The sequence below is a fragment of the Malaclemys terrapin genome, chromosome 18 (genome assembly GCF_027887155.1).
Source record: "Malaclemys terrapin pileata isolate rMalTer1 chromosome 18, rMalTer1.hap1, whole genome shotgun sequence".
In the NCBI taxonomy this organism is placed as follows: Eukaryota; Metazoa; Chordata; order Testudines; family Emydidae; genus Malaclemys; species Malaclemys terrapin.
In genome coordinates, this window is record NC_071522.1 from 1,795,805 (window position 1) to 1,807,996 (window position 12,192).

The 12,192-nt window shown below is 59.8% G+C and overlaps 1 protein-coding gene across 1 annotated transcript; it reads left to right on the top strand.

The window, feature by feature from the left end:
* The first annotated feature begins 7,853 nt into the window (after positions 1–7,853).
* LOC128825805 (carbonic anhydrase-like) lies at positions 7,854–8,978 on the top strand. The gene has a single exon (XM_054008603.1). The coding sequence runs from the start codon at positions 8,151–8,153 to the stop codon at positions 8,976–8,978; it is 828 nt and encodes a 275-aa protein (XP_053864578.1). The 5' UTR covers positions 7,854–8,150.
* Positions 8,979–12,192: the final 3,214 nt, after the last annotated feature.

Here is a 12,192-nt window from a genome sequence, read left to right on the forward strand (position 1 = left end):
GGGACACTGCAAGGTGGAGAATCCACTGCATCGATGCCCTGGGCCCTGGCTGGGCACATGCTCTAGCCAGGCTCTGCAGCTGAGCTGCCAGGGAGGGGGAGCAAGCGCCCACCCTGCGGTCTCTGCTGTTCCCTGCCCCACCAGACCAGGAGCTGGAGACACAGTCCCCGGCTGGGCTCCCCGCACTCCTGGCTGCAGCAGCAGGTCTCTCCTGTGACCCTGCTGAGCCTTTCAAGCTCAGGGCACTGAGGGGAGGAGGGCTAGGACCAGCCACGGGGATGGGGGGGAGGGCAGCAGCTCATCACCACCCCTGCAGGCCCCACAGCGCCCCAATTCCCACCGCTCTGCGTGGCTCGGTACAGAACCAGGCTGCTTGGCCTGGGGGTGCCCGTTTGCCAGTCCAGGAGTTTTCTGCTGCTCATGGGGGTGGAGGAGGGTTGCTATATAAGTGCCCTCTGGTGCTGGCCCTGTGTGGGGTGTGAATCTCCCCAGGCCCTGGGGCCCGGCTGGGCAGCGGAGCTAACGGCTCCCCAGGAGCAGAGCGGGGGGGTCACGTCTCGCTGCACCCCTTTAATCCCTGCACTCGGCCTGGCGAAGGAGCTGCGGACTCTCCGCCTGCCCCAGGGTGTCAGGCAGCAGGGCCTGGCAGGGTAGCAGGGAGGGGAACTGAGCGTCAGCCCCAGCCCGCGGCCAGTGGAGGAAATCCCCCCGGAAGGAGGCAAAGGGCTGCCAGCTGCTGCGGGGAACTGCTGAGGAGCACCTGGTCGCTGGCCCCTTTGGTGTTTCCCCGGAGCTGCTCGCTCCCCATGCAAACCGCGGCCTGTTAACAGCTAGAGCCCTCACAGGGTGACTGCACAGGGCTGGGCTGCCAGCTCCTAATTAGCCTGGCTGTAATTAAAGTGCCATTTGCATATGACAGGGCGATAATTCAAAGCAGACAAGGGTGAGGCGAGGCAAGGAGGGGAATAAAGACCCAGAGCAGCGCTGGAGCCAACGGGGCACAATTACTGTCATTAGTGAGATGGAAAGGGGCTGGCCTGGGCCTGCCACGCGTGTGTCTGGGCACCAGTTAGTGCTTGTGCTGCTACATGGGAATGAGCGGCTGGAGCCAGAGCCCTGGCTGGGGGCAGGACCCAGCAAAAGAGGCCACTGGGGGTCATAGTCCCTGGCAGTCAGAAAGTCACCCCCAGCTATCAGCCCCGTAACCCTGAGGGCCCCAAGCGGGCACCACACACAGTCCGTGACCCTAGCTGTGCCACACATGGGGGGAGGGGACTTACCCAAGATCACCCAGCAAATCAATGGCACAACTGGAATAAAACCCAGCTGCCCTGGTTCCCGCTCAGTCCCCCATCCCACAGCTGCATGGAGAGAGGGAGAGGCTGCAGGGCCCAGCCCCCCACCACCTGCCTGCGCCCGCAGGTGTTCGCAGCGGTGCCCTCGCTGTACCCCAAGCAGAACCTGAACCCAGAGACCCCGCGTTGCACCAGATTGGTTTAAGGGAGGGCTTTAGCATGACTGAGTGACCCTGCTTCCGCCGGCTGGGTGGATGCACTCACTCGTTTACATCAGCCTTTGTAGATAAATCTCTGATAATTTTCATATGACTTTACATTGTGCCTCTTCATATAACCTTGTGGTGGGTCTACCCACGTGTGACCTCTGTTTTCATGGGACTTTGTATCAAAGCCTCAATTAGAAACTTTGCATTGCCCTTGGTAGAATATTATAGCCCCTAAGGATAGAATAAGATAGAAGAAAAATTTCTTTTTGCTAGCAAAAACAACAAGGAGTCTGGTGGCACCTTAAAGACTAACAGATTTATTTGGGCATAAGCTTTCGTGAGTAAAAACCTCACTTCTTCGGATGTGATGCATCCGAAGAAGTGAGGTTTTTACTCACGAAAGCTTATGCCCAAATAAATCTGTTAGTCTTTAAGGTGCCACCAGACTCCTTGTTGTTTTTGTAGATACAGACTAACACGGCTACCCCCTGATACTTTTTGCTAGCAGTAGAACAAGAGCTCTCTCTCCCCCCCCCACTCTTAATCAATTGCCCTGTTGAATGAATGAGGTGTGAATGAGCAAGGCATGGAAGGCAGCACCTCCAGACAGCCTCAACTGTTGGAGAGGGGCTGGGAGCCAGACCCAAGGACAATAAAACGTGTCAAGTGGGCTCATTAAAGACAAGCAGACATACCGAGGGCCTCGGGGGTTAGAAACAAGCACCTTCTTTTGGAAACACCCTCTTTGCAGCATTGGGACAACACTCAAAAGAAAGCAGCACAAAGGACCAATGGACACAGACACAGAGTTTGAAGCTGGTATAGATTTGCATAAGAGGAAAGCTGCTATAAAAGTGAGGTGTCTTGCAGAGGACCCCGGGTCTCGTCTTGTCAACATGGGAGCATCGATCCGGATCGGCAGAAGCCCGGCTCCACCCCCTCCCCCATCTAATCACCTGGCCAGTGAAGTTAAGGGGAGCAACTAATTGGTAACAACAAGACGGAGTGTGTTTGTGTGTGTGTGTGTGTGAGTGTAATATATTATATGCATATGATACAGTGTTAATGAATACATGTATTACTAATAAATGTGGCGTTTTGTCTTATTCCCCCTGAAAAGATCCTGGGCAGGACTTTAAGTACAACACCTGGCATCAGTTTTCCTTACATGAGGAGCAGGTTTAATTGAAAGCACAGTCAGCCACTCTGCCACCCAGCCACGGGCGTCGCTTTCCCAGGCCGGCGCGGGGACAGGCCAGGCTGGGAGGAGGGCAATGGCTCAGGTGGCTGGCAGAGGAAATGCCCTCGGGCTCCGTGTGGCTCTTTCAGCTCGGACCCCCCCAGCGCCCGTCCCAGCGCAGAGCAGGGTTGCCGGGGAGAGAGAGGCATCTGCTCTGTGACCTGTCTTCAGTAATAAGGCCCTGGGCATGGCTTTAGCTGGGCATGAGGGGAAGCCAGGGCACCACCTCCCTGCGCTCAGAGCACTGATTAGGGAGCAGCCGTGGGAACACTGCTGGTCACCCCAAATACTCCCCCAGCCAGGCCCACTGCTGCTGGCTGGGGGGACTTCTCTGCTCTGCCCCACCCCCCTGGATCACAGGAACGGAGGCAAATGGAGCCAGGGTGGGCAGAGCTCGGCTCAGCAGGGGGGTGTCACCTTTCCAGCCTGCTAATCCCACAATTGCATTAGTGCTGCCCCAGTTTAAGGTGATTATCCCATTATCCCTGGCGCACAGCACTCCCAGCTGGGACAGCAGCTGGAGAGAGGGATGCTTCCCGGCCCATGTGTGATCTCCTTTTGTGGGGGCCCGGGAGGGCTGAGGCCATGGGAGAGGCGGCTAGCAGCAGCAGCAGAGGGGGAGAGGGCTGGGCTGGACGTGTGTGTTACAGGCCCAGCAAGGCCAGATGGCAGCCAGGTGTTCGTGTCCCTCCGTCCCCTTGCTGGCTCAACTTCCCCTCTGCTGGTTGTGCCATGGCCTCTCCCCTGCTGTGCTACACCCAGCGTGGGGCCTGGGCTGGCAGCAGGGCGGAGCTCATCCCCCAGCGTGTCACTTGGCACGGTGCTGGGGGGGTCGGTGTGTCTCTGGGCACATGTGAGTACGTGGTGGCAGTGCTTGGATCTGGTGAGTCACCGTCCAGCCTGGAGTCAGCAGGGCATGTGCAGGACGCAGGGGTCCGTGCGCCCCATGCCCAGAGCTGGGAGTGCCCGGCTGTGCCCTAAATGCTGCCATTGGATGAAGGTGTGAGGAGCTGGCAGGGGGTGGCTCTGCTACCTCCATGCAGCCCGGCTGGGAAGGGCGTGTGAGAGCCTTGTGTGCTGGCTGGGATAATGGGGACCGGGGCACCGCCCTGCGTGGTGAGAGCTAAGCCTCATCCCCCTCTTCCATTCCTAAGCCGAGACAGAGCGCGGCCTAGCTGGGTTTCCACAGCCTGGGCCCGTGGGTGCTCCCGGCTCCCGCCAGTTCCACCTCACGCCCCGTGATGGAGAGCTCCAATGACGGCCCCGGGGAGAGCCGTTTATCACTCTGAATAATGGACTGAGAGGGGTTCATCGCTCGCCTTCCCGGAAGGGGAATTTGAGCCGTCACTAAGAGCCTCTGCACACTGAATAATAAACGGCTCCTGGAGACAGCTGAGTAGGGAGCTGGCAGACGGGCACGGGGCTCAGACTTTAAAGGCACCAATACCCCCCCCCCACAACCCTGCCATGGGAGGGGCAGCAGGGGGGCCAGGCCTGTCTGGGATGCCAGCTCCAACGTAGAATTGCAGTACAGCTCTGAGGGGACAAACATCTCTGCCGTGGTCCAGGCTGCCTGGTCCAGGCTCCAGGCTTCCCATGGAGGGACACAGGGGGTGGCAGAATGCAGGCAGGACAGGGCAGGACTGTGCACTGTCTGCACATGGGAGGCAAGCATGGCCCAGAGCATCTCTGGGGGGCTCCTCCTGACCCAGCCGAGGGGAGATCTGCTGCTTGTGCACAGGAGTCTGGCTAGGACACCACTGAAGCGATAGGTTTGTTCTGCTGCCCAGGCCCAGCACAGACACATGAGGAGCCCCACCCTAGACAAACCGCTCCAGCTTACAGAGCCCTGCTGCTGGTTCCCGAGCTGTCCGCTGGCAGCCTGGGGCACAGGCTGCGCTCACGCGGCTTGCTGGGGCGCCGGCGCGGCCGAGCGGGCTAGCAGCATTTCCGTGCTAACAGGCGCGGGCAGGCAAGAGGCCCTCACAGCTCTCCCTGGCCAGGCATCCAGCAGTGAGCCCTGGGACAGGGGCTCCCAGCAGCATCTGTCCCCTCATCCCCAGACACATTGAGGGTACGGCTCCGGTGGAGGCAGCGCAGTCGCGAGTGACAGGAGACGGGGCACAGCCATGTGGAGGCAGGTAGGGTAATTAGGGTGAAATGTAAATCTTGGATGTAATGAGCACTAATTGCATTAGGATGGCAGAGGGGGCTGCGGCCTGGGGGAAGGAGGGGCAGCAGGTGCCTTGGAGGCAGCTCAGTGAGACCAGCCGTGCTTCCTATGGGGCACCAGTAAAAGTCGCTGTGCTGGCCTCACCCTCAGCCACCATGGCCACGGTGGCTCTCCCAGCAGTTGTCCCCCTTTGGTAGCACGGCAGGACTATCTGCCATCTGGTGCAGGCGGGGGCCCAGGACTCCACCCGCAAGCAGGACCTGGGCCCTTCTAGACTCCAGGGCAGGAAGGGGCCTGAGCCATGCTGGAGTCAGCGGCGTGGGTAGGAGCAGGCTGTGGTCCCTGCAAAGCCGATCTCAGCTCAGAGCTGAGAGTGCTCGTGCTCTGGGGCCGGAGGCTGCAGCAGACTGGCTGGGTGGGAAGAGCTGGGAGGTTTGTAACTCAGGAGGGGATTGAATCAGGGGGCACAGGGGTCCTGTTTTGAGAAGATGGGGCCTGCTGAGGCAGGAGGGGAGACAAGGAGCGCAGCAGTGAAAATAAACAGAGAGAGGAAATGACTGAGAGGTGGGGGAGGAGAGAGGCAGGAAATAGTTCTGCTGCTGCCCCGGAAAGTCCTGGGGCTGCCTGGGGGCTCTCAGGATGTGTGTGCGCGCGCAAAGCCCCAGGGAAGGCCGCTAGGAAATGGCTGGTGAGCACAGGGCTGCCTGGCTTCCATCCTGACCTTGCTTCCTAGCTCTGGGGAGGTGATTCACTGCTGCTGCTACTGACCTGGAGGGAAGGGAAGGAGAAAGGCAGCAGGTCCTGAATGCGCAGGGGGCAAGAGGGGGCAGAAAGCCGCCATGATCAGGACACACAGCTGGTCACTAAGCAGGGGAGCACTTGCCCACCTCCCCTGCCAACCCAGCTATTAGGAGGTGACAGACAGCCAGGGATCGTGTCACAAAACATGCCAGGGCCCTGAGCAAGAAGGGAAAGCTGCCCATGGGGTTTGTAACCCCTGGGTCTGAGCTGAAAGTGCCCAGATGTGCCCTGGGTGTTCCCATGAGACGTAACGGCTTCAGCGTGCCATAAAAGGAGCCGGACACTTGACATCAGGGGCTCAGAATGCAGCAGCAGCTGAAGAGCTCAGCTCCATGCCACACGGCAGAAGCCCTGCCCATGTGCCTCACCCTTCCCAACACCATCAGCCCTTCGCTCTCAGGCGCACACCGGCTCGGCTCGGCTCCGAGAGGGAAGCTGCCCTGGCCTGCGACAGAGAATTTGGCTGTTTGAGTAGTGGCAGCACCAGCAGGCAAGTGGCATGGGACTGAGGCACCACAGGCTGGGCAGATCGGCTGTGCTGAGCGCGGTGATCTCACCTGGAGCCGCTTTACCGCAAATGGGCTACACCCCGCTCTTGTTCCCAGGGAAAGTCCCGCAGCTCTTCCCGATCCTGCCAGGAAAGCTAGAGGAAAACGCAACACCCGCCATCAGAATCCAGAGGCAAAAGCAGGGGGCCGGATTGGCTTGGGAGGCAGGAATAGCAACCACCCTGTGAGGTGAACCCCAGGCCGTCTCCCACACTCCACAGCTGAACCCCGAACTGTCCCCGGCCATCCCCGACTCCCAAGACTATCCCATCCTCCGAAGTGACCCCGGACCTTCGCTAAGCTGCCCTGTGCTCACTTCCTGATGCCGGTGGGAGGAAACCAAGGTCCACTGGCCCTTGTGACCGAGCCGGGGCCTCAGCAGGCAGCTACAGCAATGGGAAGGGCACCGCATCGCAACGCCCACCCATGGGAACAGCCGCTGCAGCAAGCCCCCATCCCAATACAGCATCTGTCTCCAGCAGTGTGACCACAGGGCTCCAGTGGAATCACCAGCCTCTCCCACTCAGCCGGCAAACGGCCCTTCCAAGCCTGTGTTTGGCCTTGTCAGGCTAATCCTCGCAGGGCTGGAGTGGCACTGAGAGCAGCCCGAGCATGTGTCTGTCCGTTCACACTGTGGCACTGCATGGCCTCCCTGGCTTTTGGAGAGGACAATCCTGCAGGCTCCTGAGGCTGGAGCATGTGCAGGTGCCTGGGAGCAGCGGGCACAGGCTGCAAGGGGAGCTGGGACAGATGCCTGGCGGGGCTGGGAAGTGCTGGCCCCCTGGGGTGGGGGGGCTCCCAGAGCCTTTGCTTCCCTGCCTTGTTGAACAGGGTGGGAAAACCTCTGAAGTGTGTCTCATGCCGGAGCAGGCGCAAGAACTGGTCAAGGGGCGTGGGGCCTCCGAGTGCGTGAGAGGCCCAGGCAAGTGGGTCTTGGGCTGCTCCTGGCCCTTGGCTGGGAGCATTCAGAGCACATACTAGAAGCAGGAGAGGAGAAAATAAACATTTCCAGCAAAGAGAAACCCACATCCCAGCCCCTGCCCTGGATGTCTGGGGATCCCGGTGGACCTGCCTGGGGAGATTCTCCAGGGAGGCTGGGGGCCAAGGGCACACAGGGAGAGACAGAAATCCACAGGGAAAGGAACATGAGTCAGGAGGAAGTGACTGGTCTCTCCGCCTGTGCTCCAGCCCTGCCGCCCACCCAGTCCTGCCCTGTCCCACTCCTGTGACTCACACCTGGGCCCAGACCAGCAGCCTCTGAACTTGGGGGGCAGGAGGATGGGGTGGACCAGGACAGATGCAGGGATCCTTTGGAGCAGTGGTTCTCCACCAGGGGTCCGCATACCCCAGGGGTCCGCACAGGGCTTGCAGGGGGTAACTCAACTCCTCTAGATATGGTGGAGTTTTACAGCAGGCCACATAGAAGGCACCAGCGAACTCAGCACAAACTGAGACTTCACCCAGACACACGTGTCCCCAGCTCTGGGTTCAAGTAACAGGGGGTAGCCGTGTTATCTGTAGCTACAAAAACAACAAGGAGTCTGGTGGCACATTAAGACTAACAGATTTATTTGGGCATAAGCTTTCGTGGGTTGTGCACCCAAGTGTCGGCCCAGTGGCTGTGTCTGACCGTGGAGGCGGCCGGTGCCAGTGACAGGGCGCTGCCGGGAGTGAGGTGTCACTCGGGGTGCGCCGGGCAAATCACACCCCGAAGGGGCCCAGAGCCGCGGCCTTAGGGGCAGCCTGGCGCCCTGCGCAGACCCCCGCCCCGCGGGACCACAGCGCCGCCACGTGGGCACCGGGCGCAGGACAAGCGGCGGCGCCCTGTGACGGGCGCTGACCGGACAGTCGCGGCCGGCGCCCAGCGCAGGCGGCCGGCTCACCATGAGCTGCTGGGGCTGGTGCGGGAGGCCCGGCTCCAGGGGCGCAGGCGGAGCCGCGTCCCACGCGTGGGGCTACGGCCCCGAGGACGGCCCGGAGCGCTGGCATGAGCACTTCCCCCTGGCCCGGGGGCGGCGGCAGTCCCCCGTGGACATCCGGGCCCAGGACACCCGCTACGACGCCGCCCTGCGGCCGCTGCAGTTCAGCTACGAGGCGGCCGCGGCGCAGAGCCTCGCCAACAGCGGGCACACGGTGCAGGTGCAGTTCGCGGAGGGCGCGGCGCTGGCCGGGGGGCCCCTGGCGGGCCCCTACCGCCTGGCCCAGCTCCACCTGCACTGGGGCTCGGGGCCGGAGCAGGGCTCGGAGCACACGCTGGAGGGGCGCCGCTTCCCGGCCGAGCTGCACGTGGTGCACTGGCGGGCCCGCTACGCGCAGCTGAGCGAGGCGCTGAGCCGCCCCGACGGGCTGGCCGTGGTGGCCGTGTTGCTGCGCCTGGGCCCGCCCTGCCCGGCCCTGCAGCCGCTGCTGGGGGCGCTGGGCTCCGTGCGCACCCGGGGCACCCAGGCGCCCTGCCCCGCCTTCCAGCCGCGGGAGCTGCTGCCCGCCGGCGGCGACTTCTGGACCTACCCGGGCTCGCTGACCACCCCGCCGCTGCTGGAGAGCGTCACCTGGCTGGTGCTGCGGGAGCCCGTGGCCATCGGCGCCGAGCAGCTGGGCGCCCTGCGCGGCCTCCTGAGCAGCGCGGCCGGCGAGCCGCCCTGCCCGCTGCAGGACAACTGGCGGCCGTGCCAGCCGCTGCACGGCCGGGAGCTGCGGGCCAACTTCCGCTGAGCGCCCGGCCCGGCCCGGCCGCTGCTCAATAAACGCCCTGCCACGCTGCCCCCAGCCTGCCTCCTTCCCCCGCGCAGGCCAGGCTCGGAGCGCCCCCCTGGGGACAGCGGCCTCAGCCCTCGGGAGAGGGGAGCCGGGGCAGGCGGGATCCTGGGGGCCGGGGTGGCACAGATCTCTGCCAGCCCTGGGACAACAGCTCTGGCCATACGCTAACCTCCCCCCAGTGGCGGGGTCTGTGGGGCACCCAGCCCCGAGCATGGGGGAGGGGGTGTACAGGGACTGCCCAGGGGCTACAGCAAGGATGGGAAAGGGCTCTTCCCACTACAGTAGGGACCAGCGAGACCCCCACCCCCTCCCTCATGATGAAGCTTTAACCAAATTCACCCCAGGGCAGCATCCAGCATCCCCCCCAGCAGGGGTAGAGCCCACAGCACTTGTAACAGGCACAGGAGAGCCCAGCCTACTGCCCCAGAATGGGGCCAGGTGTGTCTTAAACTGTTACACACGGGGGATAGAGAGGGGTGGGTTAATTAAAGGCAGTTCAGTATCTAAATAGACCCAAACAAGCTCCTTTTAAAGCAAACTGGGCATGGGTACACAGGGCGTTAAGTAAACCAGCTTGAAAACAGATGGAGGTTTCACTAGTACAGCTTTGACTCTTGCAAGCATCTTCCCCACGCCAGCACATGGGAGTTCTTCAGGGAGCTGAAGGACAGAGTTGTCCTTGGTGCCACTCCAGCGGCCTTGGAGTCCAACACTCTGCCAGCCCCCAGGTCAAACTCCCAGGCCCGGAGCACACAGCTCTAGCACCAAGCAGCCCAGGCAGATAGCACGCCCCTCGTGAAAATGACCGTGCAGCAGGAAATGCAAGTCTTACTTGTTTGGCTTTCTTAGGACAGCGACAGCTAGAATTAAGACAAGAGGGGGAAGGGGAGAAGTACTCACCCGGTCTCTAACAACCTCCACACCCTGGCTGGTGAGTGTCTGAAAACAACCCCAAACAGAACTACACATGGACAAAAGAGGGAGAGAGACTATATATAATGAGGATGGCTTCATGTGACAATACCCACAAACACCCAGTTAGCAGGGGAAAGAGATCTGAGTGCAAAGCTGTTACCATAACGCCTTGGACAACAGCAGCATCCCTCTAGAAACCCAGGGTTATGAAAGACTTGGACCACCAGGTGGCATCATAAGAAAACAAATGACAACAGAATTGGACCAGGAAGAGACGCCTCAGAGCTAGGGCAAAAGGGCTGAAGTGTTCCTCCCTGTGGGGGAAAAGGGAACATTTGCTCAAGGAGAGAAGGAAGAGCAGGCCTCAGAGGTCTTGGCACTTGCTAAAGAGAAAGGGGTTTGGAAAAGCCAGGCAGACTTGGGCTGGGAGACCTAGGGAAGATGGGGACACATACTAGAGCAGGCCTGCAAATGCAATAGGAAAGAAACTAACTCTAGCCAGTGACAGATCCAAATCCGCTTCCTCCACCTATTACAGCATCACCCCCACTCTACTGCCCTGAGCCCTCAGCTGCTAGGGAGAAAGAGGCCAGATGACAGGCAAGTGAACTAGCTGGTGCAGGTGAAAGCAGGGCAGCCTGCAATAGGGACAGGCTTAGTAGGGAAATATTGTATTACTTTGTACGTCTGCCTTTCAGCAGAGGCGCTCTAAGCGCTCTACAAACACCAATTCATTTAGAATCCGTCTCCTTTCTTAGAGAGGGGGACGCAAGGCACAGAAGTGACTCAGTGGCTCACAAAAAATCTATAGCTGAGCCAGGAGTAGACCCCACATTTCCCAAAGGGTCAGGCCTGGTCTGTGAGCACGAACACATCCTCCGCTCTGTGCATTCAACTACTGCTGTGATAGCTGCAGCAACAGCAGCCTCCATTACTGTGATCTCCACTCATGTACTCTACTCCCCCAGTTCACCACAGCAGCTCCCTTTACACGGGTGTTGCTGGGGGAGGGAGTTACACTGCACAAAATGTGCCCCGTCAACTTGCCTTGGGAAACATCAGCACATTAACACCCCCCTCTTCAAACTCACTCCCTGAGCTCAGAGGATTGATAAACAGACTGTCTAACTTAGGAGGAAAATAGCCTTTCTAAACCACACAGTGGTAGCAGAAAACCCACTTAAGCAAATGGTCAGAACAAAACCCAGACAGCAACAGTGGCATATGTTGTTAGAATCCAGCTGTAGTGAGAGTCGGCTGAAGGCCTTCGTGGTACAGGAGCAGCGAGGTTCCAATTATACACAGCACTGTGCAGAGACTTCAACAACTAACCCTCACAACCGGCTGGGGAGTGAGTAAATAGTGCCTTGAATGGCTAGGGAACCCACACAGGGTGGCTGGTCCAAGCTCACACAGCAAGTCAGTGCAAGAGGGTGAGCGCGCCATCCAAACAGCCGCAGGTTTACCCTGATTCGGAATGAAAATGGATGGATTAGTGGATGAGTGTCTCATGTCTCTGCCTAGACCTAAAATACTCCAGCTAGGAGTTGCAAAGGCACACACACAGAGTGTGGGCTGGTAAGTGCCTTCCTCATCCTGTCATCTGCATGCTGAAGCTGCTCCTTGGGCCAGGCCAGCCGTATGAGGGGTCAGTCTCAAAACGGGGAGGAAAGGAAGCATCAAGAAACGACTGATCATTTCAGACACAGCAGCATGGTTTGAGGATCTGTGGAGCAGGAGAGGCTGTAATGATCTGCTGTCTGTCTCACATCTTCGAGGCTAGGCTGGCACTCCCCAGCTTGGAGAATGCGGTTCTAAGTCCCTAAGCCAGGCAGGGTGTCTTAGCTTTGCCTACAGTAGTTTTGCATCCTTTACTCCAGTAGCTCAGACCCTGGAACCCTGGCCAGTTTCCTCTCTAGTTCAAGAGAGCCAATGAAATTGGTTGCTTTTTCTGCAGTAGCCTGCCCTTGGAACAGAAACAGGCTAAACCCCATCCCTGCACATCCCTGCTCTGGCCAAGCGATCTGAAGTACCCACCTCTGCTAGGGCCTGGGTTCATCACCACATAGAGAGCAGGACACCCAAGTGTTTTGGATGTGACATTGGACTGAAGCAGATGGTATGAATTCCAGCAAAGTGTGAAGCGCCTTGGTGCCAAGACCCAATTATTCAGACAGTGTGGGCATCACTACAGGGATATGGCCATTGGTGGAGAACAGCCCCTCCTTAGCCTGCCAGGAACACACAGTTCCTA

Coding starts and splice junctions, on each gene's coding strand:
- LOC128825805 (XM_054008603.1), top strand. CDS start 8,151: ATGAGCTGCTGGGGCTGGTGCGGGAGGCCCGGCTCCAGGGGCGCAGGC.